This window comes from Hemitrygon akajei, chromosome 7 (genome assembly GCF_048418815.1).
Source record: "Hemitrygon akajei chromosome 7, sHemAka1.3, whole genome shotgun sequence".
Classification (NCBI taxonomy): Eukaryota; Metazoa; Chordata; class Chondrichthyes; order Myliobatiformes; family Dasyatidae; genus Hemitrygon; species Hemitrygon akajei.
Genome location: NC_133130.1, coordinates 93,793,522 through 93,820,164, shown reverse-complemented (window position 1 = coordinate 93,820,164; position 26,643 = coordinate 93,793,522). Strand labels below are relative to the sequence as shown.

Genomic DNA, 26,643 nt, shown 5'->3' with positions numbered 1-26,643 from the left:
CCACCTGCCTTCTGGCAAACTAGCTGACACTTCATTTGAGGTTTTTTTTCCAACAGCGGCTCTTTCTGTGCCATTCTCCCATAAAACTGCAACAGGAGAAGCACCCAGACAACAGTTGTTGTATGTGCAGTCTCTCCCATCTCAGCCAATGAAACTTGTAACTCCTACAGAGCTGTTGTAGGCCTCTTGGTGGCCTCCCTCACTAGTCCCCTTCTTGTACAGTCACTCAGTTTTTGAGGATGGCCTGCTCTTGGCAAATTTACAACTGTGCCATATTCTTCCCATTTTTTGATTGATTTAACTGTACTCCAAGAGATATTCAGCGACTTGGTAATTTTCTTATATCCATCTCCTGACTTGTGCTTTTTGATAACCATTTCACGGGCTTGCTTGGAGTGTTCTCTTGTCTTCATGTGGAACTTTCTCCAGGACACTGTCACCAGCAGTTGGACCTTCCAGATACAGGTGTATTTTTACTCCAATCAATTTAAACACCTTGACTGCACATTTAACTAACTTAACCTCTATTTAACTAATTATGCGACTTCTAAAACCAATTGGCTGTACCAGTGATGATTTGGAGTGTCATATTAAAGGGGGGGGGGTGATTACTTACGCAACCAGTTATTTTGTGTTTTATATTTGTAATTAAATCAATTTGTAGAAATCTGTTTTCACACTGACAGAAAAAAAGTCTTTTTCTGTTGATCGGTGTCAAAAAAAAGCCAAATTAAATCCACTGTGATTCACTGTTGTAAAACAATAAAACATGAAACCTTCCAAGGGGTGGGGGGGGGGGGTTGAATACATTTTATAGGCACTGTTCATTTAAGGCAGAGGTTGATAGATTCATGATTGGTCAGGACATGAAGGAATATGGGGAGAAGGCAGGAGATTGGGGCTGAGAGGAAAATTGGATCAGCCATGATGAAATGGCAGAGCCAACGATGGGCCAAATGGCCTAATTCTTCTCCTATATCTTATGGTCTTATAGTCATGAAAAGGCTATGATCACCCACGTTATGCGACAGGGCACATAACAAATGGACGAACATGATGAAAACCCCTGCTATTTCAGTGTAGCATGTTGCACAGGCTGAGAGAAAGCTCCAAGTTCAAAGTACATTTATCATTAGATTATGTATACTATGTATGACCTTGAGATTCAACTTCTTACAGGCAGTCACAAAACAAAGAAGCACAATCGAATTCATGAAAAAACGCCACACCACAAAGACAGTCATACATCCAATGTGTGAAAAGGAAAGAAGAAATCATAAAAATAAACGAACAGTCCACAGAACATGAACTGACGAGTTCCCGAAAGTAAATCCACAGACACGTGGCCAGTTCAGGGCTGCAGGTGGTCCAGGAGCCCAGTGAGAGAAGGACTAAACACTGTACGTAGCTTATAGACTGGCGAGCATTAACAGTGCGTCTTCCCCATTTACCTGTATTAATGATTTAAACAAAGGCTGTGATGTACCAAAGTTTGCAGATGATTTTAAAATGGGCATGAAAGTTACTTTTGATAAGGGCACCGAATTTGTGAAGGGACAAAATTAGGTTGTGCGTTGGCAAAACCGTGACAGCTACAATACTGTGCAGAGAAATGTGCAATTATTCACTTTGCAAGGAGGAATAGAAAAGCTGGTTATTCAGATAGCCTTTAGTTTAAGATGGTGCTGCTGAAGGTGAGCGACTACTTGCTGGTGGTTACCAAAACAAGGAATTCAACTAAATACTTTATTAGTAACACTTTTTCTGTTTTAAAAAAAACCTGTGGTAAATGATCACTGCAAACAATGGAGAGGCAAGAGAAGGTGGAGCTGAGACAAGGGTTGAAGTGTCGGGGTGCAGGGTGAAGTCGGGGCGAGTGGAGCTGAGACAAGGGTTGAAGTGTCGGGGTGCAGGGTGAAGTCGGGGCGAGTGGAGCTGAGACAAGGGTTGAAGTGTCGGGGTGCAGGGTGAAGTCGGGGCGAGTGGAGCTGAGACAAGGGTTGAAGTGGAGGAGAGGCTGATTCGAGGCCCATCCACCTAAAACAAGTGTGAGGTTTGATTAATCTAGGCACTGGGCTGATTTGGAAAGATCAGGAGCAGAACGAAACGTGGCGGCAGGATCCAGGCCTAGAGCATATTGATGCAACAGGGCCTGTGTCCTAGAGCGAGGAACGGCCCTATGTTTGGATGATTTAAACGCCAGGCCAGATGGATTGAAAATGCAGGCTGTCAGGACCAGAGGCAAGGGTTGGGCCAGTTCTGCCCACTGCTTTGTGATGTTTTCTCCACTCTTTGCTGTGCTGTGGCTGTGGGCCTGCTCCAGGCTCCATGACGTTTACTCCACCATGTTCTAAACCGAAGCTGAGGCAAACACGAGGAATCTGCAGATGCTGGAAGGTCAAGCAACACAGAGAAAACACACACATAGCTGAGGCTATGGCCTGCTCTGGCTCTCCAGGCTTTGTGTTTGAGGATTTGTTCATTCAAAATGCTATTTGCTTACTTTCATTACTTGTATGATTTGTTTATATTCTCTCTCTCTCTCTCTCTCTCTCTCTCTCTCTCCCCTCTCTCCCCCTCTCTCTCCCCCTCTCTCTCCCCCCTCTCTCTCCCCCTCTCTCTCCCCCTCTCTCTCCCCCTCTCTCTCCCCCCCTCCCCCCCTCCCCCCTCTCCCCCCTCTCTCCCACCCTCTCTCCCCCCTCTCTCCCCCTCTCTCTCCCCCTCTCTCTCCCCCCCTCTCTACCCCCTCTCTCCTCCCTCTTCCCCCTCTCTCCCCCCCTCCCCCCCTCCCTCTCCCTCTCCCCCCTCTCTCCCCCCCCTCTCTCCCCCCCCCCTCTCTCCCCCCCCTCTCTCCCCCCCCTCTCTCCCCCCCCTCTCTCTCCCCCCCTCTCTCCCCCCCTCTCTCCCCCCCTCTCTCCCCCCCTCTCTCCCCCCCTCTCTCTCCCCCCCTCTCTCTCCCCCCCTCTCTCCCCCCCCTCTCTCTCCCCCCCCCTCTCTCCCCCCCCTCTCTCCCCCCCCTCTCTCCCCCCCCTCTCTCTCCCCCCCTCTCTCCCCCCCCTCTCTCCCCCCCTCTCTCTCTCCCCCCTCCCCCCCCCTCTCTCCCCCCCCCTCTCTCCCCCCCTCTCTCTCCCCCCTCTCTCTCTCTCCCCCCCTCTCTCTCTCCCCCCCCCGCTCTCTCTCTCCCCCCTCTCTCTCTCTCCCCCCCTCTCTCTCTCCCTCTCCCTCCCTCCATATTAGGTGCTTGTTGATTTTTTTATGGGTTCTTTTGGGTTTCTTTGTTTTGTGGCTGCCTGTAAGACCAACCTCAGGGTTGTATAACGTATACATACCTTGATGATAAATGTACTTTGAACAACAGAACTCCTCCAGAAAGACAATTCTTGCTGTTTTAGTAGGTGAAACACAAAGTTAGCATGCAGGTGGAGCATATAAGTGGGGTGTTCATAGATGGACGACAAGGATAAGGGAGACTCACTGCGACAATACAGAGTTTGAAGCCACACCTGGAGTACAGCATACAGTTTTGTTTGCTTTATCTAAGGAAAGATTTATTTGCTGCAGAAGCAAAGCAGAGAAGGTTCACAGGATTGATTCCTGGTATGGTGTTGTGAGGGAAAAATATATGGTTTGAACCTATACTTTCTGGAATTCAGAAGAAAATGATCTTATTGAAACATATATGATCTAGAGGGGTCTCAGTAGGGTAGATTTTATGAAGACTATTCCCTCTGAGAGAATCTGCATAGTCTTGAGATAAAGGGCTGCCCATTTAAACTGAGTGAAAGGAAATCCTGGGATTGTGAATCTTTGCAATTGTGCATTGCATAGAACTTTGGAAACTGAGTAGATTCAAGAGATAAATCTGTAGTCTTTAGGACAGTGAAGGTTATGAGAACCAGGGAAGCCAGGATTATGTCAGCAGTGGTGCAGAAAGCTTAAAGGACTGTACAGTCCCCATCAGCAGTTATTACCCTGGAGGCAACAGAGGATCAAGAGAACGGGTGCCCATCTGGACAACATCCACATCCTGAGATGGAACAGAAAAGAATATTGTACTGTATCTGCTGAACTGGAGTCCTGACACATAAAAACAAACACAACGCTGATGAATTCATTCCTACCTTTGCAACTTAGCTCACAGTCATAAGCAATGGGTTCCTTCATTGCTCATCAGGCTTTGAAAGACCTTGGAGCAGAGCTGGTTGGAAATGGATTCGAATACCAGCAAAGCAGTTTCCGGCGTAAATTTGTAAACAAAACGTGACTTGACAACTAGACCATCATCGCAAGACTGTAACTTTTGTAACTTTTAAAAAAATATTTGTACGTTTAGCCGTGTTAAAAGACATTGTGTGGATTTGCAAAGTTTGCAACATAGACTGAACTACAATCTGTCCAAATCGATGCCACTGCATTTGTTTGGAAAGTATTTCAGCCCAGTTGAGGCACTGGTGGAGAGGGGGATGGGTTATAGATACTGACAATGAGGAGATGGAGGGTGATGTAAGTCACGATTGACTTTGAAGAGAGTTTCAGTGCAAGGAATGAGAACCTTATATTGCATCTCGAACCGCCTGGCCGATGGAGCTAAAGGGATTTGTTCCTTTCAAATTTGAGATCATGTGGTTTGTCAATGATGCAGTGGAAGGCTGTGGTGAGAATGTGGCATGAACGAAGCCAGTAAAATTAGAGGCTCTGTTTAAGTTATTGCCGGAAATGGCTTGATATGGAAATGAAGAGGTAAATTGGGGTTTAGGAAGGGAACCAGGGTTAGTTCTTCTGGGTTTAAATTGGTGTTGCACATGGTGTAGGGACTGTTTGGCAGTGACCTTTTTAGTGAAGGTGAGTTTGAGGAAGGTACGGTGTTAGGTGGTGACATGGTATTGGGCACAAAAGGAAAATGGGAAGAGCTTGTGAATTCACTGAACTGACTGGGGATAATAGGAAGGTTTAGTTGAGTAAGCAACAAGCAAGGCAAACAAAATTTTCGACTTCATTGGAAGAAGACTTTGAGAATAAGATTAAAGACAGCTTGTCTCTGTTTTATAGAGTCTGTATTAAGGTATTGTGTCAAGACCAGTGAGAGAGTGTGAAGGTTCACTAGACTGATTCCAAGGTAACAGCTCTCCATCTCACAGAAATGAACAACTTTTAAAAGGGCTTGACAATGCTGAATTGGTATTTCCCCTGGCTGCAGTACTTTGAAATTAAGGTCACACTCTCAGAATTAGGGGTTGGTTAATCATGGGTGAGAAGAAATTTATGCCCCCAGAGGATAATGTATCTTTGGAATTCCATTTGCAAGAGAGATGTGGTACCTCAAGCATTCAAGGAAGAGATTGATAGCTCATTATTTTTTACGAGTTTACATTGTGTTTTGCTATACATCTTAAGGCTGCCTTCCTGGATCTACCTTGTATGACTATAAATAGAGTTTGGTATGAGTAGAGTGGGCTTGAGTATTAAAAAGTTCAGATTAGTCCGCAGTTTGGCACTTTCAGCTGAATCCATGATTTGGGGATTATTTTTGAAGTTGAGACTTTATCAGGATGCTGGAGCAGGGATCCAGTCGCAGACCCAGTACTGTGCACACAGAGGAATCCAAAAACCAGAATCCAGAAACAGGTGAGGTCGATATTCAGGCGGACAGAGTTCAGATACAAATGCTGGAAAGGCTCAGGAAAATTCACTGGCACAGTCTGGCAACAAACAGGTGAAAAGACGGGACTGAAATACACGGAGCAATAAACAGAGAGGCAGATGATAGGTGGAGCACAATGAGACACGGGTGGCAGCAATACAGGTAATAATGAGAAACAGATGAGAGACGGAGTACTCAGTGATACAGGGGCCGGAGTAGAGCAGGAGTGGGGACAGGAGCACACGGTAACACAAAACCACAGACTGACAGCTAGGGGGAATTACACAGAAAGACAGAGTTCAGCTGGGGGTACTGACAGTCTTTGGTGATATTTGGGTTGCTCTGCTGAATGGAATAATTTTGTTTCTTCTAACTGGGATCATTATGGATCATTTTGTGTTTCTCCTTCATTTTCATCACTTTGGGTTTACCCTGGATCTTGATAATTCTGTTTTGTTTTATTGAGTATTTTGTTTACTTCATATTGTTGCTAACCTTCAATTATGTCATGTTGCTCTTGTTATCCTGCCTGTGTTTGGAGTAATGTAGGAGTTTTCCTTTGGATTGAGTTCTTCCTGCAGCTCCTCAATGCCGACTTTGTGTGGATCTTGTGTTGTCTTAAACATAGTGCACCCATTAGCTAAAGATAGACCACAACAAGAGATTTTGAATACTATTGAACAAATTCTAAATTAATTGAGTCTCTTTCATGTTTTTGAACATTGAAAACTATCGGATGTTTTGGTGTTTTACTTTCTTTGCAATTTTACAAATTTTGAAAATGTTACAGTGCTCATGTTGATCTTTTTAAAAGCCTGTGATATTCATACGCATTCCAAAACCATTATGTGGTCAGTATTTCCTCACAACATCAGACATAAATTCCGTGCATTGAGAGTTTGTCAGCTCACAGAATGGCCCAGTTCACAACCCTGTTTTCACCACATTCCCTTCAGCTCCTGTCAGGTTCTGCTACCCACTGAACTGGAAGCTATATTTAGGATCTTACAATCAACCCGCACATTAATGGGATGTGGGTCAAAACTGAAGTACGTGGAGAAAATGCATAAGCTCACAGGAAGAACATTGCAATTTCCACACAGATGGCACTGGAGGTCAAGATGGAAGCCCAGTCACTGGAGCTGTCAGGCAGCAGTTCTATAGGCTGTGCTGTCATGCTGTCTGTGACTTTCGGCTGAGCTCGGGTCATGGCTTAACCAGCTGTTAAGATTCCTCTGCCACCTCAGGTTCTGGCACACCCACTTGACAGAATTATTGACTCGTTAGGCCCCACCCCTTGACACAAGGCTTTTGACAAGCAGCACGATGAAGCCAGAGGCTGTGGGAAATTCAGGTTTCCTCTTACAACACAGATCAGAAGAGACTGTGCGCAGCTCCACACTAGATGTAAGGTTCACATCAATCCTTCAGATAATTGATTTTGCACCAGGAAAGCAGGGGGTTGAGAGTATATCAAGTTAAGCAAAAATCCCTTTGCAAAGGGGAGCAGAAATTTGGAAGAGGATCAGCAATGAAATATTAGTAAATAATACAGAAGCAAAGGGTGTTTTAAAATTAGGGTTCTGGTCTGAATAGAACGCACACAGGAAATACACCTGGAAAATTCTGGAAACTCCCTTCACCCCACTCCCCTCCATCCCCCCTCGCTTCCTTCCCTACCCCTCGCTCCCACTTCCCTCCCCTCCATCCCACCTCCCTTTCCACCCTCCCTCACTGTCTCTTCACTCTCACACTCTTCTCTCTCTCCACTCTCAACCCTCTCTCTCTCTCTCCCCTCTCAACCGCACTCTCTCTCCACCCTCACCCTCAACACCTCTCCACCCTCAACCCTCTCTCTCTCTCTCCACCCTCAGTCTCTCTCTCTCCACCCTCAGTCTCTCTCTCTCCACCCTCAGCCCCCCTCTCTCTCCACCCTCAGCTCCCCTCTCTCCACCCTCAGCCTCTCTCTCTCTCCACCCTCAGCCCCCCCTCTCTCTCCACCCTCAATCCTCTCTCTCTCTCCACCCTCAATCCTCTCTCTCACCACCTTCATCCCCCACTCCATCTCCCTACTCTCCCTCCCGCCTTCCTTTCTCCCTGGGTGCGGCCAGGATAGCCATGGAGACAAGTTGTGGAGGTCATCAGCAGGTGAATGTACACAGTTTGAAAGGGAGAGTACTAGCAAAGGCTGAGCAGTCTGGGCTGAAGTACGATCCCAGCAGGTCAGACTGTGCTAATGAGGAGAAAGGAAAGCTGTGGAATTTCACAGATTGCTGACGTACAGGAGCTCTGGCATATCGGAAATGATTTACCTGAAGTTGAGGAATTCTGTATAGTGTCCAGAGATGTACCGAAATGGCAGATGACATGTGCCTTGAGTTTGCCTCATGGAGCCTCATTACAAAATGCAGGAAGCCACGGATGGGTGAATATGAATTACATTTTTAGAAAACAGGGAGCCCAGAGTTACCCCTGCCATCTGAACAGAGGTCTTCCACACATTCCAGGTTTGGCTTCTCCAATGTAGAGGAGGCCCCATTCTAAACACTGAATGCAGTACCCATGACTTGGACGATGTGCCATGTTTGCTCTGCTTCAAAGGACTGATTGGATTTTTGAGTGATGGGAAGGGAAAAGATGAAAGGGGAGGCAATGCATCTCCTACAGCTCAATGAAGAGATGCTGAAGAAGGGAGGTGGTTGGTGGAGATGGAAGAGCAGACCAAGATGTTGTGAAGTCCCTCTGAAATGCTGAAAGAGGAGGGACGGGAGGATTTGACTGGTGCCAGACTTTTGTTGAAGTGGGCAGAAAGTTGATTACAGAGTCCAATGATGTTGAAGGTGAGGACCATGGTAACTCCATCCTTCCTCAGCCCTGGAGAAGATGGGATGAGAGCAGAAGTGTAGGAAATAGATAAGACGTGGTCAAAGGCTCTTGTCAGCTGTAACAGCTGGGAAAACATGGTTCAGAAAGAAGATATCTCACAAGCAGTGGAGAGGAACAGCTGATCAGTGCAAAAATGATGGAAGCAGATGAATCTAGAGCAGGATGGTTTCAGGGGCAAGGTGAGAGGAAGTTGAGGTATCCTTGGAGCTTGGGCTCAGGGTAATGAATATTTATCGTTGCATGTCCTCTGAGCTGAAGACAGGTCTGGGAGGGGAAGGGTCAGAGAAGGGCCATATAAAGTAAGAGCAGGGAAGAACAGGGTAGTTCTCTGTGCAGACATTGATGTTCCAGAAAAGGGGCTGTATGATGAGCAACACACACAAAATGGTGGAGGAACTCAGTAGAGTCAGCATTTTCAGGCAGAAACCCTTCGTCCTGAGTCCTGCCAAAGTGTTTCAGCCCAAAACATCAACTCTGCTCTTTTCCATTGTTTCTTACTGGCCCGCTGAGTTCCTCCAGCATTTTGTGTATGTTGCTCGGATTTCCAGCATCTTGTTATATGATGGGGGCCAAGTATGACTGAAACAAAGACGGTTTTACATAGCCAGTAAAGGATCAGTCGCCCCACCTTTGATCTGGAGGAAGTGAATGGGATTCAAGATGTTCAACGTGAAAATGAGATCAGCCAGATGTATGAATACGTTGGTAAACTGCATTCAGCTTCAGATAATCTCTGTTTGAGTGAGAAAAGGACAAGAGTTCCCTTAGTTTTGCTGCCTGCACTGTCACCGACTGACCCAAGCACATTCCCCAGTCCTACATTGTGCAAGTTTTGTGGGGCTTTTTATTTTCACCTTTGATCTGCCCTCGTTTCATAGCTTTTGTTCATTGTCACTCTCTCCAAACGCCTTCATTAATGCTTCAACCCATTGACCGTTGTAATTTATCTCCACGGCAACTCTAAGTTCATCCAGTCCTCTTCCCTCACCATTCCTTCTACACCTTCCCTGCAAGTTAATACAAACTGGTTTTCTAATACAGAGTCTTGGACCTGAATAGTTCTCCCCTTCACAGCTGTTTCCAGTTTTCAGTGTTTTCTGTCCCATACTCAATAGGTTGACTATGACCCTGCTGATAGAAGTTGTTAACTTTTTGAAGCAGCGATGTGAAATGCTTTCACTGTAGGGAGCATGGCAGAGTTCTCCATTGGTTACAAGACTATGAACCGTGTTCATTGCCCATAGCACAAGTCAAGAATGTGGTGATATATACTCAATGGTTACTGTATTGGGTACAGCTGTACATTAATGTCAATATCTAATCAGCCAATCATGTGGCAGCAACTCAGTGCACGAAAGCATGCAGACGTGGACAAGATGTTCAGTTGCTCTTCAGACCAAACATCACAATGAGGAAGAAATGTGACTTTAACGGTGGAATGGTTGTTGGTGCCATAGAGGGGGATTTGAGTATCTCAGAAACTGGAGATCTCCTGGGGTTTTCATGTGCAAAAGTCTCCAGAGTTTACAGAGTGCAGAAGAAACACATCTAGCGATCAGCAGTTCTGTGGCTGAAAATGCCTTGTTAGTGAGACAGGTCAGAGGAGAACGGCCAGACTGGTTCAAGCTGACAGGAAGGCAACAAAAACTTAAATAACCACGGGTTACAACAGGGGGATGCAGAAGAGCATCTCTGAATGCACAACATGTCAAACCTTGAAGTGAACAAACTTCAGCGGCAGAAGACTATGAACATATAATCAGTGGCCGTTGGATTAGTTACAGGAGATAATTTCACTGAGTGCGTATTCCACTTCCCACAGAATCCCTCTGAAAGAAAAAAAAATCACAAAGGACCACTTGATAGACATTGGCTTCATCTTTTCTTCTCTGAGGCCCCATGGCTGTGGTGTGCACAGTCCATGAGGTGTACCATAGCAACTTTCCAAGGTGGCAACACAGCGACTCAAAGCGCAACTCCTGCCACCTAGAAGTACAAGGTCGGCAGGCGTAATGGGAGTACGACCACCTTCGGTGTTCATCCATGTGGGAAAATATCGTCCTTATCCCCACTGGGTCACAATACGGGACACTCATTCAGCAGTAACTCAAGGCAATGGTTCACCTTATGCCACGCAATTTGGGATCAGTGTCCTCAGAGACACATCCATCCCGTGAATGATGATTGTATTCAGGTGTTTATTGACAAGACATTGGGGGGGGGGAGGAAGCAACAGAAAAGGTAATGTCATATTGACTTCTAATTGAGGAAGTTTAAGTTCAGTTTAGAGGGTTTTGATTACATAGTACTGTGGCTGGTTTCACTCCCTTGCTCAAGGATGCATCGAGTTGACTGAGAACTTTAAAAAGTTTATCAGATTTATTCTGAGGGCTTTCAAGATTTGAATTGGCTGAGGCTAAATTCTGTGAATTTCAGCAGCGCGAGAGACTATCTTATTGAAATGCTCAAAATTACTGGAGGGCTTGACAGCAAGAGTACTGGGGAAAAGAATTAAAAATGGGAAATCCTCAGCTCTGCTTTCACCCTGAGGGAGGCTGAATATTGCAGCAGGATAAAGGGTTGTCTTCATTTTCTGATGGTCTTATCTCGAGTTTCTGGTCCTCATGCCACTAAGTGATTGATCCAGTTACTTTTTTCAAAGAAAGCATTTAACAATCAAGTGCCTTTGAAGTCAGGACAGTTCTGCCTCCATAATGTGTTCATCTTGGACATGGCAACTGAAATCATATCCTCCTGACATGGAGGTGAAGATAAATGCCAGCAGAGACCTTATTTGAAAACAAGAAATTATCACTAATAAAAAACACAAAATGCTGACAGAACTCAGCAGGTCAGACAGCATCTATGGGAGGAGGCAGTGACGACGTTTCGGGCCGAAATGATCACTAAGTGTATTTTGCTGTAACTACAATAAACTTCAAAAAGCCATTACCCAAATATTCCCGAGTCCTAGTGGTTTGGCATCTGACTCGGCCAAGTAATGTTCTTGTCCTAACTCACCAGGACACAGAGCTTCCCAGAGCCTTGCTTGTTCCTGTGCTCTCTTGAAACTTGCCAGCTTTTCTGGGAAATGTATTGTAATACTGTGTAACATTTTGGGGGCAAATAAATAAAAGTGTGTTGAGGCATTAATTTTTGACTAACACTCAAAAGTCTCTAAAATATGCCAGATGTGCAGTATCAAATTTCTGAATGTGCCACGTTATTGCAGTTGTACAGATTGATTGAAGCATCCTGGGACTTGGCAAGTTACTTTGTGTTTTCCTCCTGGGCCATTGGATACTGGGTTCTCATGACTTTCTCCCTTTCTCCCCCGCCAATAAAGGATGGATCACTGGGACACATTGACGACCTGGCTCAGCAGTACACAGAATATTACAACACTTGCCTCAGCAACAGCACTGATTGCATGGAAGAGCTTTACACGCGTAGTGTTTCAGAGGATCTGGAGCTGGTAAGAACTTCTGTCTGCCTTGAGGACAACCTGTGTGTTTTCTTGAAAAGTAAGGCTTGGGCTCCCACGATAACTTTATGACTTCAAGTAATTTCAAAGTAATCTTGAGCTAATGAAGTGTTACGGAGATCTAGTCACTTTTGTAAAGGAGGGAGTACGGTGTAATGCTTTTTAAAAAAAAACTTTCCATAAATAGTAATTAAATAAATTGCCAGATTATCTATCTATAATGGTGTTCGAGAGATATGCTAGCCAGTATACCAAGACAATGAAGGTAATAGAACAAATTAGCTCTCTGAAATTAAACATTCTTACAGGCTCAAATATTTCATCTACCAAGTTTCCTGTTAGAAATATGACTCATCTGTGCTACACATTGTATTTTGATTTGGAAAGGAAGCCTGAAATGATTTGTACAGATCCTTTTGGTGTCCTTGAACAGATGAGGTTTTTTTTTTAACCAAAAAATAAACATTATTCATAAAGATATAAACAAGAAATACAAAAGAGTGCGTTGCTTTCTTGATATTTGTTCGTGTTGTACAGTCTATTGAATTATAGCATTGTCAAGTCTGTACAAGTGTAGAGACATCAAGGTAGTACATCCTGTGTACTAAGTATCAATACCACTCACGTGGCCTTTTTGAACAATACACCCTTCAGTTATTTGTAGTGTTGTTACAGAGGGTCAAGTGGCAGCAGGACTCTAGATCACTCTTGGATTGCAAGACCTGGTGGCATCAAGCTTCCATATGTATCTTGTAGGAGATGAGTTCCATTCTAAAGGATGGGTAGACCATTGGTATTGCCGGGTATCGGAAAGAGCAGTGAGATGTTTAATCTGTTGACCATTTTTGATTGATGTCAGGATACCGCTTTGTATAGTTCCACGGGGACTTTTATATTCACCAGTTATATCACTTCTTAATGCCTCTGCCAAAAACAAAAGCAACAGAAACATTTACTCTTTAGCCGAAGGTGAAAGTTGCCTGGTTTAGTATACTGGTAAAGGCAAGTCATTTTCAAGTTTATTGTTATAGGCATACATTCACAAGGTATACATGCCTTGAAAATTAGCTAACATACATATTTTGACATAATTTTAGATTAACCTAATATGTGCAGAAATAAACAACAAAATAAACACAACAGCAACGAGAGCGAGTGAGGAGATTTGTGCCGCCAGAGTTTTGAGAGGCTCCGTGGAGAGCATTCTGATTGGTTGCATTGGCATCTGGTATGGAGGCTCCATGCTGGGTCAGCATTTGGCATGGCGGCGCCTTACAGCTCGCGGCCGCATGCACAACAAGTGATTACGATGCAAGTCACTGCACAGAGCCAAGCTTATGCCAGCTTTCAGTTTCTCAGAGCCACTTGCCAAACCTTTCTTCACCTGACGAGGCTGAACATGGATTGAAAGAGCCCCATCCCCTCTCCTCACCATCAGCACCGGAATCCAGTGGGTTGGAGTACGAAGAGGAAGGGAGGGTACAGTGTAAACAACAATTCTGTCCAGTTTCTACAGGATCTAATAACTAATGAGTCATAGCGTTAGCCGCTCTTCTTTTAACCTTCCTCCGTCAAGTAAAAGCACAAGCTTTCTCTGTCACAATGTGGATAGATCTGTATTCAGCATTATAAATTATGTCTTATCTAAAGGCAGCATCCCCATCCTTCTGTTTTCAACCTGTTGGCAGCTTTGAAATGATGGGCCAGCGGTCTCTTCAGCTGCCTCGGATTGTCCTCTCTAATTCCATTTCCAGACATCCAATTATACCCTGCTCTGGTTTCTCATGGACAAGCCAACCATTGGCAGAGTCATCCAAAGCCAGTTTCCCTGATGACCCCCAGCTCTATCTCACTGCCTCTCCTCTGGACCTCTCCACGTTCTTCAGCTTGCTTTTTTTTTGGCACTTCAAAATGAGCAGAATTTTTCCCAATGGGGAAAACGTAAGCCGCTGTCTTCAGTGCTGGTCACAACCTCCGTTCCTTAGACTCTGGTTCCATTCCCCTTGCGGGAAACTGAAGCAGTGATTGGAATTTTGATTAGGTGTTGAGCTTCCTGTCCTCCACCTCCAGTATTACTGGTTCTGCCTTGTCTCAGCCTCTGTGCCACTCATCCATCCCTTTGTCACATCTAGGCCTTTTCCAATCTTCTCTCCCTTGTTCATCCAGTTTTATATATTCATTATTATTATTATTACTTTTATTTGCACATTGGTTGCTTGTCAGTCTTTGAACGCTAACAACCCTGACTGGCGAAAAAAATACTTGTTACAGGAACAGCAGTGAAGAAACCTTCTGTATGTGTGTGCGATGATACAGAGGTGGAGAGCCTTCATTGCTGCTCTGAGCAGCAGCGTTAACGGTTATGGGTTGTAAATAAAGTACGTCAGACAATGGGGAGCAATAGGTTAGATTTCACACGTCTGCCCCACACCGCTAACACCTTGCATTTTGAAGTGCCGATTGCATTGCCCTGTGCAAATGTGCTGTAGGGCCGGCCCTTCCTGGTCCATGAAGCAGAATAACAGCGTAATGGAACAAATGAAAGAACTGCCGCCTCACAGTTCCAGTGGCTGTGTTCAGTCATGATCTCCGGTGCTGCCTCCGTGGAGTTTGCACGTCTTTCTGACAGTGTGAGTTTCATTCAAGTTCCTCCATCCAGGCTGGTTGGTTACCTGGCCCCCGTACACAGCCACCGAGTGTGTCGGAGAGTGGTGAAGTCTGGAAGGTGGTGAGAATGTGTAGTGGATAACAGTATAGAGTTGGTGTGAGTGGGCAATGATCAATACGGAAGCAGCAGGAGTTGTTGGTCATGGGGACAGATCTCCTTTGGTGCTGCATTATCTGTTGAGACTTTGCGATCAAGTTTCTGAAGCGTGATTTGAACCAGCAAGCTGCTGACCCAGAGGTGAAAGTGAGACGGTCCAAAAATATTTGCCATCTGGTCCAACGTGGACAAAGTCGATTCAGAATCCAAACACTGCAGAAGCTGTGATTAGTTGTGCAGGAATCACGCCCCCATCCCTTTCCTGTTCCATCTTCCCCTGTGGAGTTTTGATGGCTGCACAGGTTTCCTGTTTCCTGTAACTTTGTTTATGGTATTGAATCCCAGCTGCCACTTTCTTCATATAACATCATCATTACCGATATCCTGCAGTCACCTGGTGCCTTACGGTTCACAACAGAATGGAGTATGCTGATCCACACAGATGCAGAGAGAGTCAAGATGTATTTCAGACCAGTTTGTTGAGTCACAATGACTAAATTCCACTTTGATAGGGTGTCGGTTTTCTGATGGTGCTAATCCAGAGTCTCGTAAAATCCCTGGGACTAGTTCAGACGACTAGGGAGGCTTTAACTTGTGTATTAGCTAATATTTACCTTAATTAGCGCCACTAAAATTGATTATCTGGTCATTGTTGTTTATGGGAATTTGTTTTGCATAAATGAGATGCAATGATTCCTGATTGAAACGTCCATGCTCTTTAAAAGTAATTAATTGGCTTTGGGAAATCATTGTTCAAAAAAATGCATATATACTTTGTAAGTGTCCGAGGGCTTAAATTATGAAACATTTTGGCTACAGAAGGAATGTTTCCACTCGTGGGAAGTGCGTAACCAGGCTCTATCACAGTTACTCAGAAATCCAGTGGAGAACTTGGAAGCTACTGCTTTACCTAAACAATTACGAAAATATGGTGGAAGCGACTGTTGTGGGAGCACTAGAGGGGAGGTATGAAAAGCACGCGATGAACAGGGAAAAGAAGGAACAGCTGACAGATCTTGAAGAGGAAAGTTGGAGAGAGGCTGAATTGAACCATAAATTGCTTAGGGCCCAAGTGGCTCAACTGAGTTTCATGCTGGATATTGTTGATTTAGATTGTGGGTGGCATTGGTAGAGTCTGGTTTGGAGCCAGTGATTTTAAATACCATTGCTATAGTCATGGCCTTGAGGAATCAGATTTAGGGTTCAAATCCGCACTGAAATTCTACTCCTCTCAAAACCAGTCATGGAATATCTTTGCTCTCTTATTTTGAGAAATTCCATCTCTATAATTAAGTCTTTCAGGCTTGTTTTGTTTCTCTTGATAAACAGGATGTAGTAGCTCCACTGATTCTACCCTAGTTTTTTCACTTCATTTTGGCTTTGATATTTTTGGATTGAAAACTGCCACGTTCAATGAGTTACAAAGACCGCATGTGTTCTGGTTTTAGGAAAGTTCGGCTGCCAATCCACTCTCCCCACAGCTGCCGTCTGAGACTAGAGTGAGTACGACTTCCCTACAGATCCTCCTGGATTCTCTCCAGGAATTTGTTAAATTCATCCTCTGACTTCAGAGCAGTTCTTTTTTTCCCTGAAGTGGTCACTGACTTTAATTTTGTTTCCCAGGAGTCACGTGTGTTGGGGAGTGCAGTGTCAACACCAGAGAGTGAAAGGAAGTAAGTGGTGCTTGTATGGTGAAACACTTTTCATTGGTAGCTTTCCGATAAACACTCCAGGATCTGTGCGCATTTACAATGCTGTGTAATTTCCTTAACATGGGTGTGTTTGTGAAACAATCTCCACCCTTAAGCCTGTGTGATGGTTGTCAAGCCATTCTGATTAGGCAGGCAATGTTAAATAATCCAAATCTATCTCATTATCAAACCCATTGTAAAACTCACTCTGATTTATAATGGACTCTATTTATTACCAATGCACAAACACTGGGCTCTTCAAATTGGGTACACTTGACTATTTTTTCCCTTAAAGTGTGATATTCTGAATAACAACCTGATTTATAAGGGCAGTATTATTGTTTGTGGTTTATTCCCCAAGATTTATCCTCTGATTTATGCATTTCAGCCTCCCCCCCCCCCCCCCCACCAAATTAACTCTTTCTTCATGTTTTCCCAGCCCATAGCCACAAGACTGGTCCTAGAATTCTTGGAATCAGAAGCCTAAACCACAATTGCTGCAGTGTTATTCCGATGACACAACATGATTTGCTTCTCCCACACATGGGATTAGGAATTTCTCAAAGGTTTCTCTTTGTCAAGGGCTTGTGTGTCAATCTGAGTTTGAAAGTATCTGTCCATAATCTTGTATGTAAATGTAAGCTACCATGCTTGATGCCTTTCCTTGCGTCCCTCATCCTAACACCTGATGAGCAGAAACTGTTCCGATAGGCTGATCATTCATATATATAGCTAGGGAGCCAAAGATTTTTGCACAGTACTTCAGCAATTTTATGTACTGCATTGTATTGCTACCACACAAAAAAAATCACATATATGATAAACCTGATTCTGATATGGGTCTCTATTGTGGACTGAGTGGGAAAGGGGCAGGGAGAGGGGAATCATGGTTGTGGAAAGAGGAAGGGAATGTGGAGGGAGCAGGAAGCAATGGAGAGACATTCTGCGATAACCAATAAACTGTTTGGAATCAAATGACCGTGGGCCAGTGTCTCAGGGCTGGCTGTGTCTGTACCGTACCACCCCCTGCCCCAGCACTCCTTCTCTGCCACCTGTCCCACACCCCTCCTACAGTGCTCCACTCTCACCATTCCCAGCACCCTTAGCTCCCGCCAGATTTACAAACTCTCTCTCTGCCACACATTGACAAAAACGGTATGGTGTGAAAGTCTTAGGCAACTTGTATATATGACTTTTGCACTGTACTGTAAATTAATCACTTTAGATTGGACCACTAAATCCACGTAAAATATGTAATCACATGATCTGAATCTCAGCCCCTTCCTTTCTGCCTTCAATCAATGGCTTCCTGTTTCTCAGGGTCTTCGATTCAAAGAGTTGTTCAGCAGAGAATGTTGAACTGGGGGCTTTTATTATTTCTGAAGTTACTTGCACATTTTCCTCACACCCATTACTGTGCTGATAAATTGTCTGGTTTGCATCTCCAACCCTGCGAATGTTCTCATCTCTGACACTTCCTTCACTTTTAAACAGGCATTTGATTTGTAAGTCGACTTTGGAGGATGGATCAGTTGGTGAGTGCGATTTTTTTTTGGGTGATTAATATTAAACTGTTATGGTGAAATATCCTAGACATGCCAACTTTATCCATCCATTTATTTATCTTATCTAATGGGTCTGTCTGTATGGCTGTGTATCTATTGTCGATCATTTTCAGTATCTCTTTTCTCTGGCTATCTATTGCTATTCTCCTTCCAGCCATGTAAATGATATCTTTTCATGTGGGGTGATTGTAAGTGGGAGTTTAATGATCGGTGTGGAGTCTCTGAGCCAAAGGCTTATTTCCATGCTGTATGGGTCGATGATTCTTCATTGAAACTGTGCAGCAATGTGTTGGTATAAACAATGATAGTTCGATTATGGGTGAGTAAATTGATAAATTTCTATTTATGTGCCAGCATCAACTTTTGTATCTTGATGCTTGTGCCTGTTATCCAGCTGCTTCTGCCTGAATGCGTCAGTTTAACTGTCCAAGGCTCTCTGTTGGTCAGGGTCGACCATGGGCATTGCACCCAGCTGTCTACATGATACGTAAGCCAGAGCAGTACGATACGGAGAGCAAGCTGTTGCCCTTGCTCCCCTCTCCACGCAGCTGATGAATCCAAAGGAATGGCAGAGGCCGATCCTGTTATGATTTGTAACTTCAAAACATTAAACCAATTCAAAGAAACGAATCTGTCAAATCGAAGGCGAGAATACCCACCTGTTAAAACTCTCTGCAGTACTTCAAGTGTAGTCTTACCAAAGGCCGATATAAGATCCCTGTTTTTGTACCTATCCCACTTGAACTAATGCAAACATTTAATTTCCCTTTTTAATGTGGTACCTACTTCATGGTATTCGCACACAGTCAGCCAGATATCCGTGAAACCTATTATTTTACATCACTTGCCATGTAAATATATTCAGTCTTGTTATCCTTCCTACTAAAAGGGGTGATTTCACTTTTGATTCATTTTAACCCACCTGTCACCCTTTTTTACATTCACTAAACCTATCCATATCCCTTTGTTCACTCCCCACAGTTGACTTCCCCACCTGTTTTCATTGCTTTCCTTCATGGTCCCAGCCATTTTTGAAGTTCATGAATCTGAGCATCGGGTACTAAGGTCTGGACGACATTGATGAAGACTGATTATGCTGAGACCTGCACAACAACAAAACGCTCACAGATCAGTGACTGACATGGGACAACATACTCAGGGTACAGGACTAGGGTTAACTATGCAGCGGCAATTAATTACCCCATTTTACTCTCTGAAGAGTCATTAAAGCAACTCGGGCAATGCAGTTGAAGTAAGCTGTCATCATTCCTCATTGAAATGGAGAAGGGAGTTGTTGCTGTTTCATATTTTATGTTCCTCTTACAGGAAGTGTTGACTGGAAAAAGAAAAATAAATCCTTCTGGCAGAGTTTTCGGAAACTGCAGAAAGGGAACACAGTACGGGAATTATGTAAAGGTAAACATATAATAGGAGGAGTTTTCATTTCAGCTTTTGATGAAGGGTTTCAGCCCGAAACATCGACAGTGCTTCTTTCTATAGATGCTGCCTGGCCTGCTGTGTTCCACCAGCATTTTGTGTGTGTTGCTTGTGCTAACTGTGTGTTGGGCAAGACCATCAGCTGAATAAAGGTTGGGAGAGATGGCTGCTCTCCAGGTTTGTCCTGGACTTCACAGTATCTAAAGACAACATGCATAGATGTAAGGTATTATATGGATGAACAGAATAAGTCATAGTAGTTTAAACTTTATTTGGAAGGGTTCTTTGAACAGTGATAGGCTAGAGATGGGGAACGTAGGCTGTACGATTGATGTGATGGGAAGTGGGAGGTCATAGCCTCCAGGGAAATGTTGACTTGCCAATTATTGAAAAGCTTTACAGCAAAATCAATGTGGTGTCCACACCATTTCATTAAGTACACAGACAGGGGTCACTTCACCCTCCTGCATTTCTTACAGAAGCTTCTTTCTGTGTTTTGGGTTCACTCTCAGTCCTATCATTGGCTCCCTCATTTTCTCCATACATTTCTATAACTCCATCAATATAGCCAAACGTCACAAGGTGCCTTACAAGAGCATTGTTAGTCAAGTTTGACTGACCTTTGTTAGGGCTGGGGTGAACTTAAATGAGAGAAGAAGGGTGAGGAATGGCATTCCAGAGCTCAGCCACCACAGGCAGAGCAAAGAAAGTTGGCAAGTGCCAGTATCACGTGGAGTTACAGCACTGTGCAAAAAAAATGTAAGGCAAAGATGCTTTCAAAAATAATGAAATGAGAAGGTTCTAAATATTTAAAAATACAGATTGGAAGAGCTGCAAGAGAAAGGTTGATGTTCTGTTCTATCAATAGCAAACAGGCAGTCTGATAGGAACATGGGAACAGGAGCAGATAAGTCATCTTCATTTGGTCTACAATTAATACCTTATTTATCCACCTTGAATCTGCAATCCTTAATATCTATATTCAGCAAAACCTGGATTTGTAGCTTTATTTCCAACAAAAACTTATGATGGGAACAATCTGACTGACCTTGCACATTCTCACATTGACCTCCGTCTGCCATGCCTTAGACATAAGGCCATTCGGCCCATCGAGCCTGCTTCACCGTTCAGTCATGGGCTTATCCAATCTTCCAGTCATCCCCACTCCCCTGCCTTCTCCCCATACCCTTTAATGCCCTGGAAAATCAAGAACTTATCTATCTCTGCCTTAAATGTACCCAATAACTTGGCCTCCACAGCCACTCGTGGCACAAATTCCACAGATTTACCACGCTCTAACTAAAGTAATTTCTCCGCCTCTCTGTTTTAAGTGGATGTCCTTCAATCCTGAAATCGTGCCCTCTTGTCCTAGACTCCCCTACCATGGGAAATAACTTTGCAATATCTAATCAGTTCAGGCCTTGTCAGGAGCAAACAGTGAATAGACACTACCCAGCACAACAAGTGACAAATATGAATATGGACTAATCAGTTTCACTGGGCTGGACTCCAACAACAACAAGTAATAACATTTGGTGTACTTTTGTGTGCTCCCCAACAGCACAGCAATGCAACTTTCATTGTGGTTAATTCTTTAACTTTGACAATAGATACTCAACCAGGAACTCACCAACAAGGCCCAGAAAATTGGCAAGGTTCTAGGTGTTAGATGATAAGCAGGGAGCAGTGTTACCATAACTTGTGACCAGATAGGAGTATACAGCTTTAATTCTTCTTGTTTTGTTTTTTTGTTTGTTTGTGACCTTATTCATTTATGAAGACGGGGTTTCAGATTTCTAGATCATTGGGACCTCTTCTGGGGCAGGTGGGACCTATACAAGAGAGACGGGTTACACCTGAACTACAAGGGGACCAATATACTTGCAGGGAGGTTTGCTAGTGTTATTGGGGAGAGTCTAAACTAGATTTGCAGGGGGATGGGAACCAGAGTGCCAGAGTTGATAGTGGAATGGGGGTAAAAATAAATGATGTTAGTAGTTCATGCAAAGTCACAAATAGTAAGGTTATGTGTGGTGGTAACAATCTTCTGAGGTGTGTCTATTTCAATGTGAGGAGTATTGTGGGAAAGGCAGATGAGCTTGAGGGCCTGGATTGACACATGGAATTATGACATCATAGCCATTACTGAAACTTGGCTACAGGAGGGGCAGGACTGGCAGCTTAATGTTACAGGGTTCCGATGTTTCAGATGTGATAGAGGCAGAGGGATGAAGGGTGGGGGGGGGGGGTGGCTTTGCTAGTCAGGGAAAATAATACAGTAGTGCTTCGGCAGGAAAGATTAGAGGGCTTGTCTACTGGGGCCATATGGGTGGAGCTGAGAAACAGGAAAGGTATGACCACATTAATAGGGTTGTATTATAGACCACCCAATAGTCAGCGAGAATCGGAGGAGCAAATCTGCAGTGAGATAACAGACAACTGCAGGAGACAGAAAGTTGTGATTGTAGGGGATTTTAATTTTCCACACATTGATTGGGACTCCCATACTGTTAAAGGTCTAGATGGGTTAGAGTTTGTGAAATGTGTTCAGGAAAGTTTTCTAAATCAATATATAGATGTACCAACTAGGGAGGATGCAATATTAGATCTCCTATTAGGAAATGAGTTAGGGCAGGTGACGGAAGTGTGTGTAGGGGAACACTTTGGTTCCAGTGATCATAACATCATTAGTTTCAACTTGATCATGGATAAAGATAGATCTGGTCCTCGAGTTGAAGTTCTAAACTGGAAAAAGGCCAAATTTGAAGAAATGAGAAGGGATCTAAAAAGCATAGATTGGGACACGTTGTTCTCTGGCAAGGATGTGATTGGTAAGTGGGAGGCCTTCAAAGGAGAAATTTTGAGAGTGCAGAGTTTGTATGTTCCTGTCAGGGTTAAAGGCAAAACGAATAAGAATAAGGAACCTTGGTTCTTGAGGGATATTGGAACTCTGATAAAGAAGAAGAGAGAGATGTATAACATGTATAGGCAACAGGGATGAAATAAGATGCTTGAGGAGTATAAAAAGAGTAAGAAAATACTTAAGAAAGAAATCAGGAGGGCTAAAAGAAGACATGAGGTAGCTTTGGCAGTCAGGGTGAAGGATAATCCTAAGAGCTTCTACAGGTATGTTAAGAGCAAAAGGGATAAAATTGGTCCTCTTGATGATCAGAGTGGTCGGCTATGTATGGAACCAAAAGAAATGGGAGAGATATTAAATGGGTTTTTTGCATCTGTATTTACTGAGGAAACTGGAATGGAGTCTATGGAAACAAGGCAAACAAGTAGGGAGATCATGGAACGTATACAGATTAAAGAGGAGGAGGTGCTTGCTGTCTTGAGGCAAATCAGAGTAGATAAATCCCCAGGACCTGACAGGGTGTTCCCTTGGACCTTAAGGGAGACTAGTGTTGAAATTGCAGGGGCCCTGGCAGAAATATTTAAAATGTCGATATCCACGGGTCAGGTGCCGGAGGATTGGAGGATAGCTCATGTAGTTCCGTTGTTTAAAAAAGGTTCAAAAAGTAAGCCGGGAAATTATAGGCCGGTAAGTTTGACATCGGTAGTAGGTAAATTATTGGAAGGAATACTAAGAGATAGGATCTACAAGTATTTGGATAGACAGGGACTTATTAGAAAAAGTCAGCATGGCTTTGTGCATGGTAGGTCATGTTTAACCAATCTATTAGAGTTTTTCGAGGACGTTACCAGAAAAGTGGATGAAGGGAAGGCAGTGGATGTGTATATATGGACTTCAGTAAGGCCTTTGACAAGGTCCCGCATGGGAGGTTAGTTAGGAAGATTCAGTCACTAGGTATACATGGAGAGGTAGTAAATTGGATTAGACATTGGCTCAATGGAAGAAGCCAGAGAGTGGTAGTGGAGGATTGCTTCTCTGAGTGGAGGCCTGTGACTAGTGGTGTGCCACAAGGATCATTGCTGGGTCCATTGTTATTTGTCATCTATATCAATGATCTGGATGATAATGTGGCAAATTAGATCAGCAAATTTGCTGATGATTATTGGAGGTGTAGTGGACAGTGAGGAAGGTTTTCAAAGCTTGCAGAGGGATTTGGACCAGTTGGAGGAATGGGCAGAAAAATGGCAGATGGAGTTTAATGCAGACAAGTGTGAGGTATTGCACTTCAGAAGGTCAAACCAAAGTAGAACATACAAGGTAAATGGTAGGACACTGAGGAGTGCAGTAGAACAGAGGGATCTGGGAGTACAGATACATAATTTCCTAAAAGTGGAGTCACAAGTAGATAGGGTTATAAAAAGAGCTTTTGGTACATTGGCCTTTATAAATCAAAGTATTGAGTATAAGAGTTGGAATGTAATGGTGAGGTTGTATAAGACATTGGTGAGACCGAATTTGGAGTATTGTGTGCAGTTTTGGTCATCTAATTACAGGAAGGATATTAATAAGGTTGAAAGAGTGCAGAGAAGGTTTACAAGGATGTTGCCGGGACTTGAGAAACTGAGTTACAGAGAAAGGTTGAATAGATTAGGACTTTATTCCCTGGAGCGTAGGAGAATGAGGGGTGATTTGATAGAGGTGTATAAAATTATGATGGGTATAGATAGAGTGAATGCAAGCAGGCTTTTTCCACTGAGGCCGGGGGAGAAAAAAAACAGAGGTCATGGGTAAAGGGGGAAAAGTTTAAGGGGGGGGGCTTCTTCATGAAGAGAATGGTGGGAGTGTGGAATGAGCTGCCAGATGAAGTGGTGAATACGGGCTCACTTCTGGCATTTAAGAAAAACTTGGACAGGTACATGGATGAGAGGTGTATGGAGGGATATGGTCCAGGTGCAGGTCAGCGGGACTGGGCAGAAAAATGGTTCGGCACAGCCAAGAAGGGCCAAAAGGCCTGTTTCTGTGCTGCAATGTTCTCTGGTTTCTATGGAATAGATGATTAGTGATGCATGATGTAGAGCACAAAAATGGGCCTTTTTGGCCCACTTCAACCATACTGATCAAAGTACTAATCCTGTTGTTTGCATTAGGTCTGTATTTCTTTGTACATTTCATACCAAAGTACGTGACCAGTGCCCTTTCAGCTTTGTAATTGTATCACCTCCTCTGGTAGGGTGTTCCAGATATTCACCTCCTCTGGTAGGGTGTTCCAGATATTCACCTCCTCTGGTAGGGTGTTCCAGATATTCACCTCCTCTGGTAGAGTGTTCCAGATATTCACCTCCTCTGGTAGGGTGTTCCAGATATTCACCTCCTCTGGTAGGGTGTTCCAGATATTCACCTCCTCTGGTAGAGTGTTCCAGATATTCACCTCCTCTGGTAGAGTGTTCCAGATATTCACCTCCTCTGGTAGAGTGTTCCAGATATTCACCTCCTCTGGTAGAGTGTTCCGGATATTCACCTCCTCTGGTAGGGTGTTCCGGATATTCACCTCCTCTGGTAGGGTGTTCCGGATATTCACCTCCTCTGGTAGGGTGTTCCGGATATTCACCTCCTCTGGTAGGGTGTTCCGGATATTCACCTCCTCTGGTAGAGTGTTCCGGATATTCACCTCCTCTGGTAGAGTGTTCCGGATATTCACCTCCTCTGGTAGAGTGTTCCGGATATTCACCTCCTCTGGTAGGGTGTTCCGGATATTCACCTCCTCTGGTAGGGTGTTCCAGATATTCACCTCCTCTGGTAGGGTGTTCCAGATATTCACCTCCTCTGGTAGAGTGTTCCAGATATTCACCTCCTCTGGTAGGGTGTTCCAGATATTCACCTCCTCTGGTAGGGTGTTCCAGATATTCACCTTCTCTGGTAGGGTGTTCCAGATATTCACCTCCTCTGGTAGGGTGTTCCAGATATTCACCTCCTCTGGTAGGGTGTTCCAAATATTCACCTCCTCTTTGGAAAAGTCATCTCCTTCAAATCCCTTCCCTCTCACCTTAAACCTGTGTCTCTAGTTTTGGACTCCCCTGCCCCAGCAGAAAGATTCTGATAATCCTCCCTACCCCCTTGTAATGTGAAAAGCACCTATAAGGCCAGTGCATGGTAGTGAATGTGACTGAGGGCCCATGAGAATTGTCGATGATACAACTTTCTGCCACTATTCTTGGGTACCAGTTGGTATATATTACAGAAGGTAAATATTTATGTGTTTTCCATATCTGCATAGCAAATTAGTGTTGAGTTACTGAAGTAGTAACACAATTTCAAAGAACTGGCCTTCAAACTTCATCTTGGTAGTTTGAGAAATAGAAATTATGTTTGAACTAAAATGAGCAACCTTGAAACTGGAATATTGTCATTAAAAATCGAATTGGTTTGTGGTTGTCCTTCAGGGGGAAAAAAAACTTGTTATCCCTATCTAGTGTGTCAGCAATGTGGTTACAATCCAAAAGCAAAATGTTTGACAGCCAGCAAATCAATCAGTCGTATCAAATCTGCTGCAGAGGACATTGCAAGCATCGCTGTCTTTTGAGTGTGTAGATGCCACCTTTCCATAAGACATGAGAGCAGAATTAGGCCATTTGGCCTATTAAGTGTGCTCCACCATTTCAGTGGCATTTGTATCTCAAGAATGATTTTTTTTAAACAATGTAAAAACTTCTTAACTTTCTGACATGAGCACCAATGGCCTTCCTCTCCACTGCAGGGTGATAGATTCATTTTCCAGTTCCAAAGTTAAACTCGGTAGATTTAGCTCCACAAATTTCAAGTTGTAAGGAGATGACTTGAGAGCAAAACCTCTCCTGTGGGGACACTTTGAATAACAGAAGGACTTTGTGTGTTTTGTTTCTCTCTTCTCATATTTCACCGTCTGTCTTCGGCCTGTAAAGGAGATGATGTTGGATTCGTGGCAAGTGAGATCACTATGAGTGACGAAGACCGCATTGAGCTGATGATGATGGTCAAAGATAAGATGATAACAATAGAGGAGGCACTTGCCAAGGTAGACATGTCTGTGGAAATTGAACTAACTCTTGCTTATGTTTGCACTTTATTTTACTGGCATTCCCTTCCTGTCACAGCTCCTGAGCAAGGTTTCGGTTCAAGCTGGCTACTCTTGAGGCTTTCCTCAGCCTTGATTGTAGTCGTTCAGTGTTTTTAAGCCCATTTTTTTAAAGATCAGATTTATCTGTCACATGTACAGAACATCAAAACTTCAAAACGCACGGTGAAATTCAGCATTTGCCTAAAACCATCAGTGAGTATT

General features: G+C 43.9%; 1 protein-coding gene across 3 annotated transcripts in view; it reads left to right on the top strand.

Moving 5' to 3' along the window:
- The window catches only part of sash1a (SAM and SH3 domain containing 1a), a 134,211-nt gene that overhangs the window by 56,392 nt on the left and 51,176 nt on the right, over positions 1-26,643 (top strand). For all 3 annotated transcript variants that reach the window (XM_073051456.1, XM_073051457.1, XM_073051458.1), the window contains exons 2-7: positions 11,874-12,002; positions 16,224-16,274; positions 16,399-16,448; positions 17,961-18,001; positions 19,358-19,447; positions 26,267-26,379. In XM_073051456.1, coding sequence (XP_072907557.1) covers positions 11,874-12,002; positions 16,224-16,274; positions 16,399-16,448; positions 17,961-18,001; positions 19,358-19,447; positions 26,267-26,379 — 474 coding nt within the window. The remainder of the gene's footprint in view (positions 1-11,873; positions 12,003-16,223; positions 16,275-16,398; positions 16,449-17,960; positions 18,002-19,357; positions 19,448-26,266; positions 26,380-26,643) is intronic.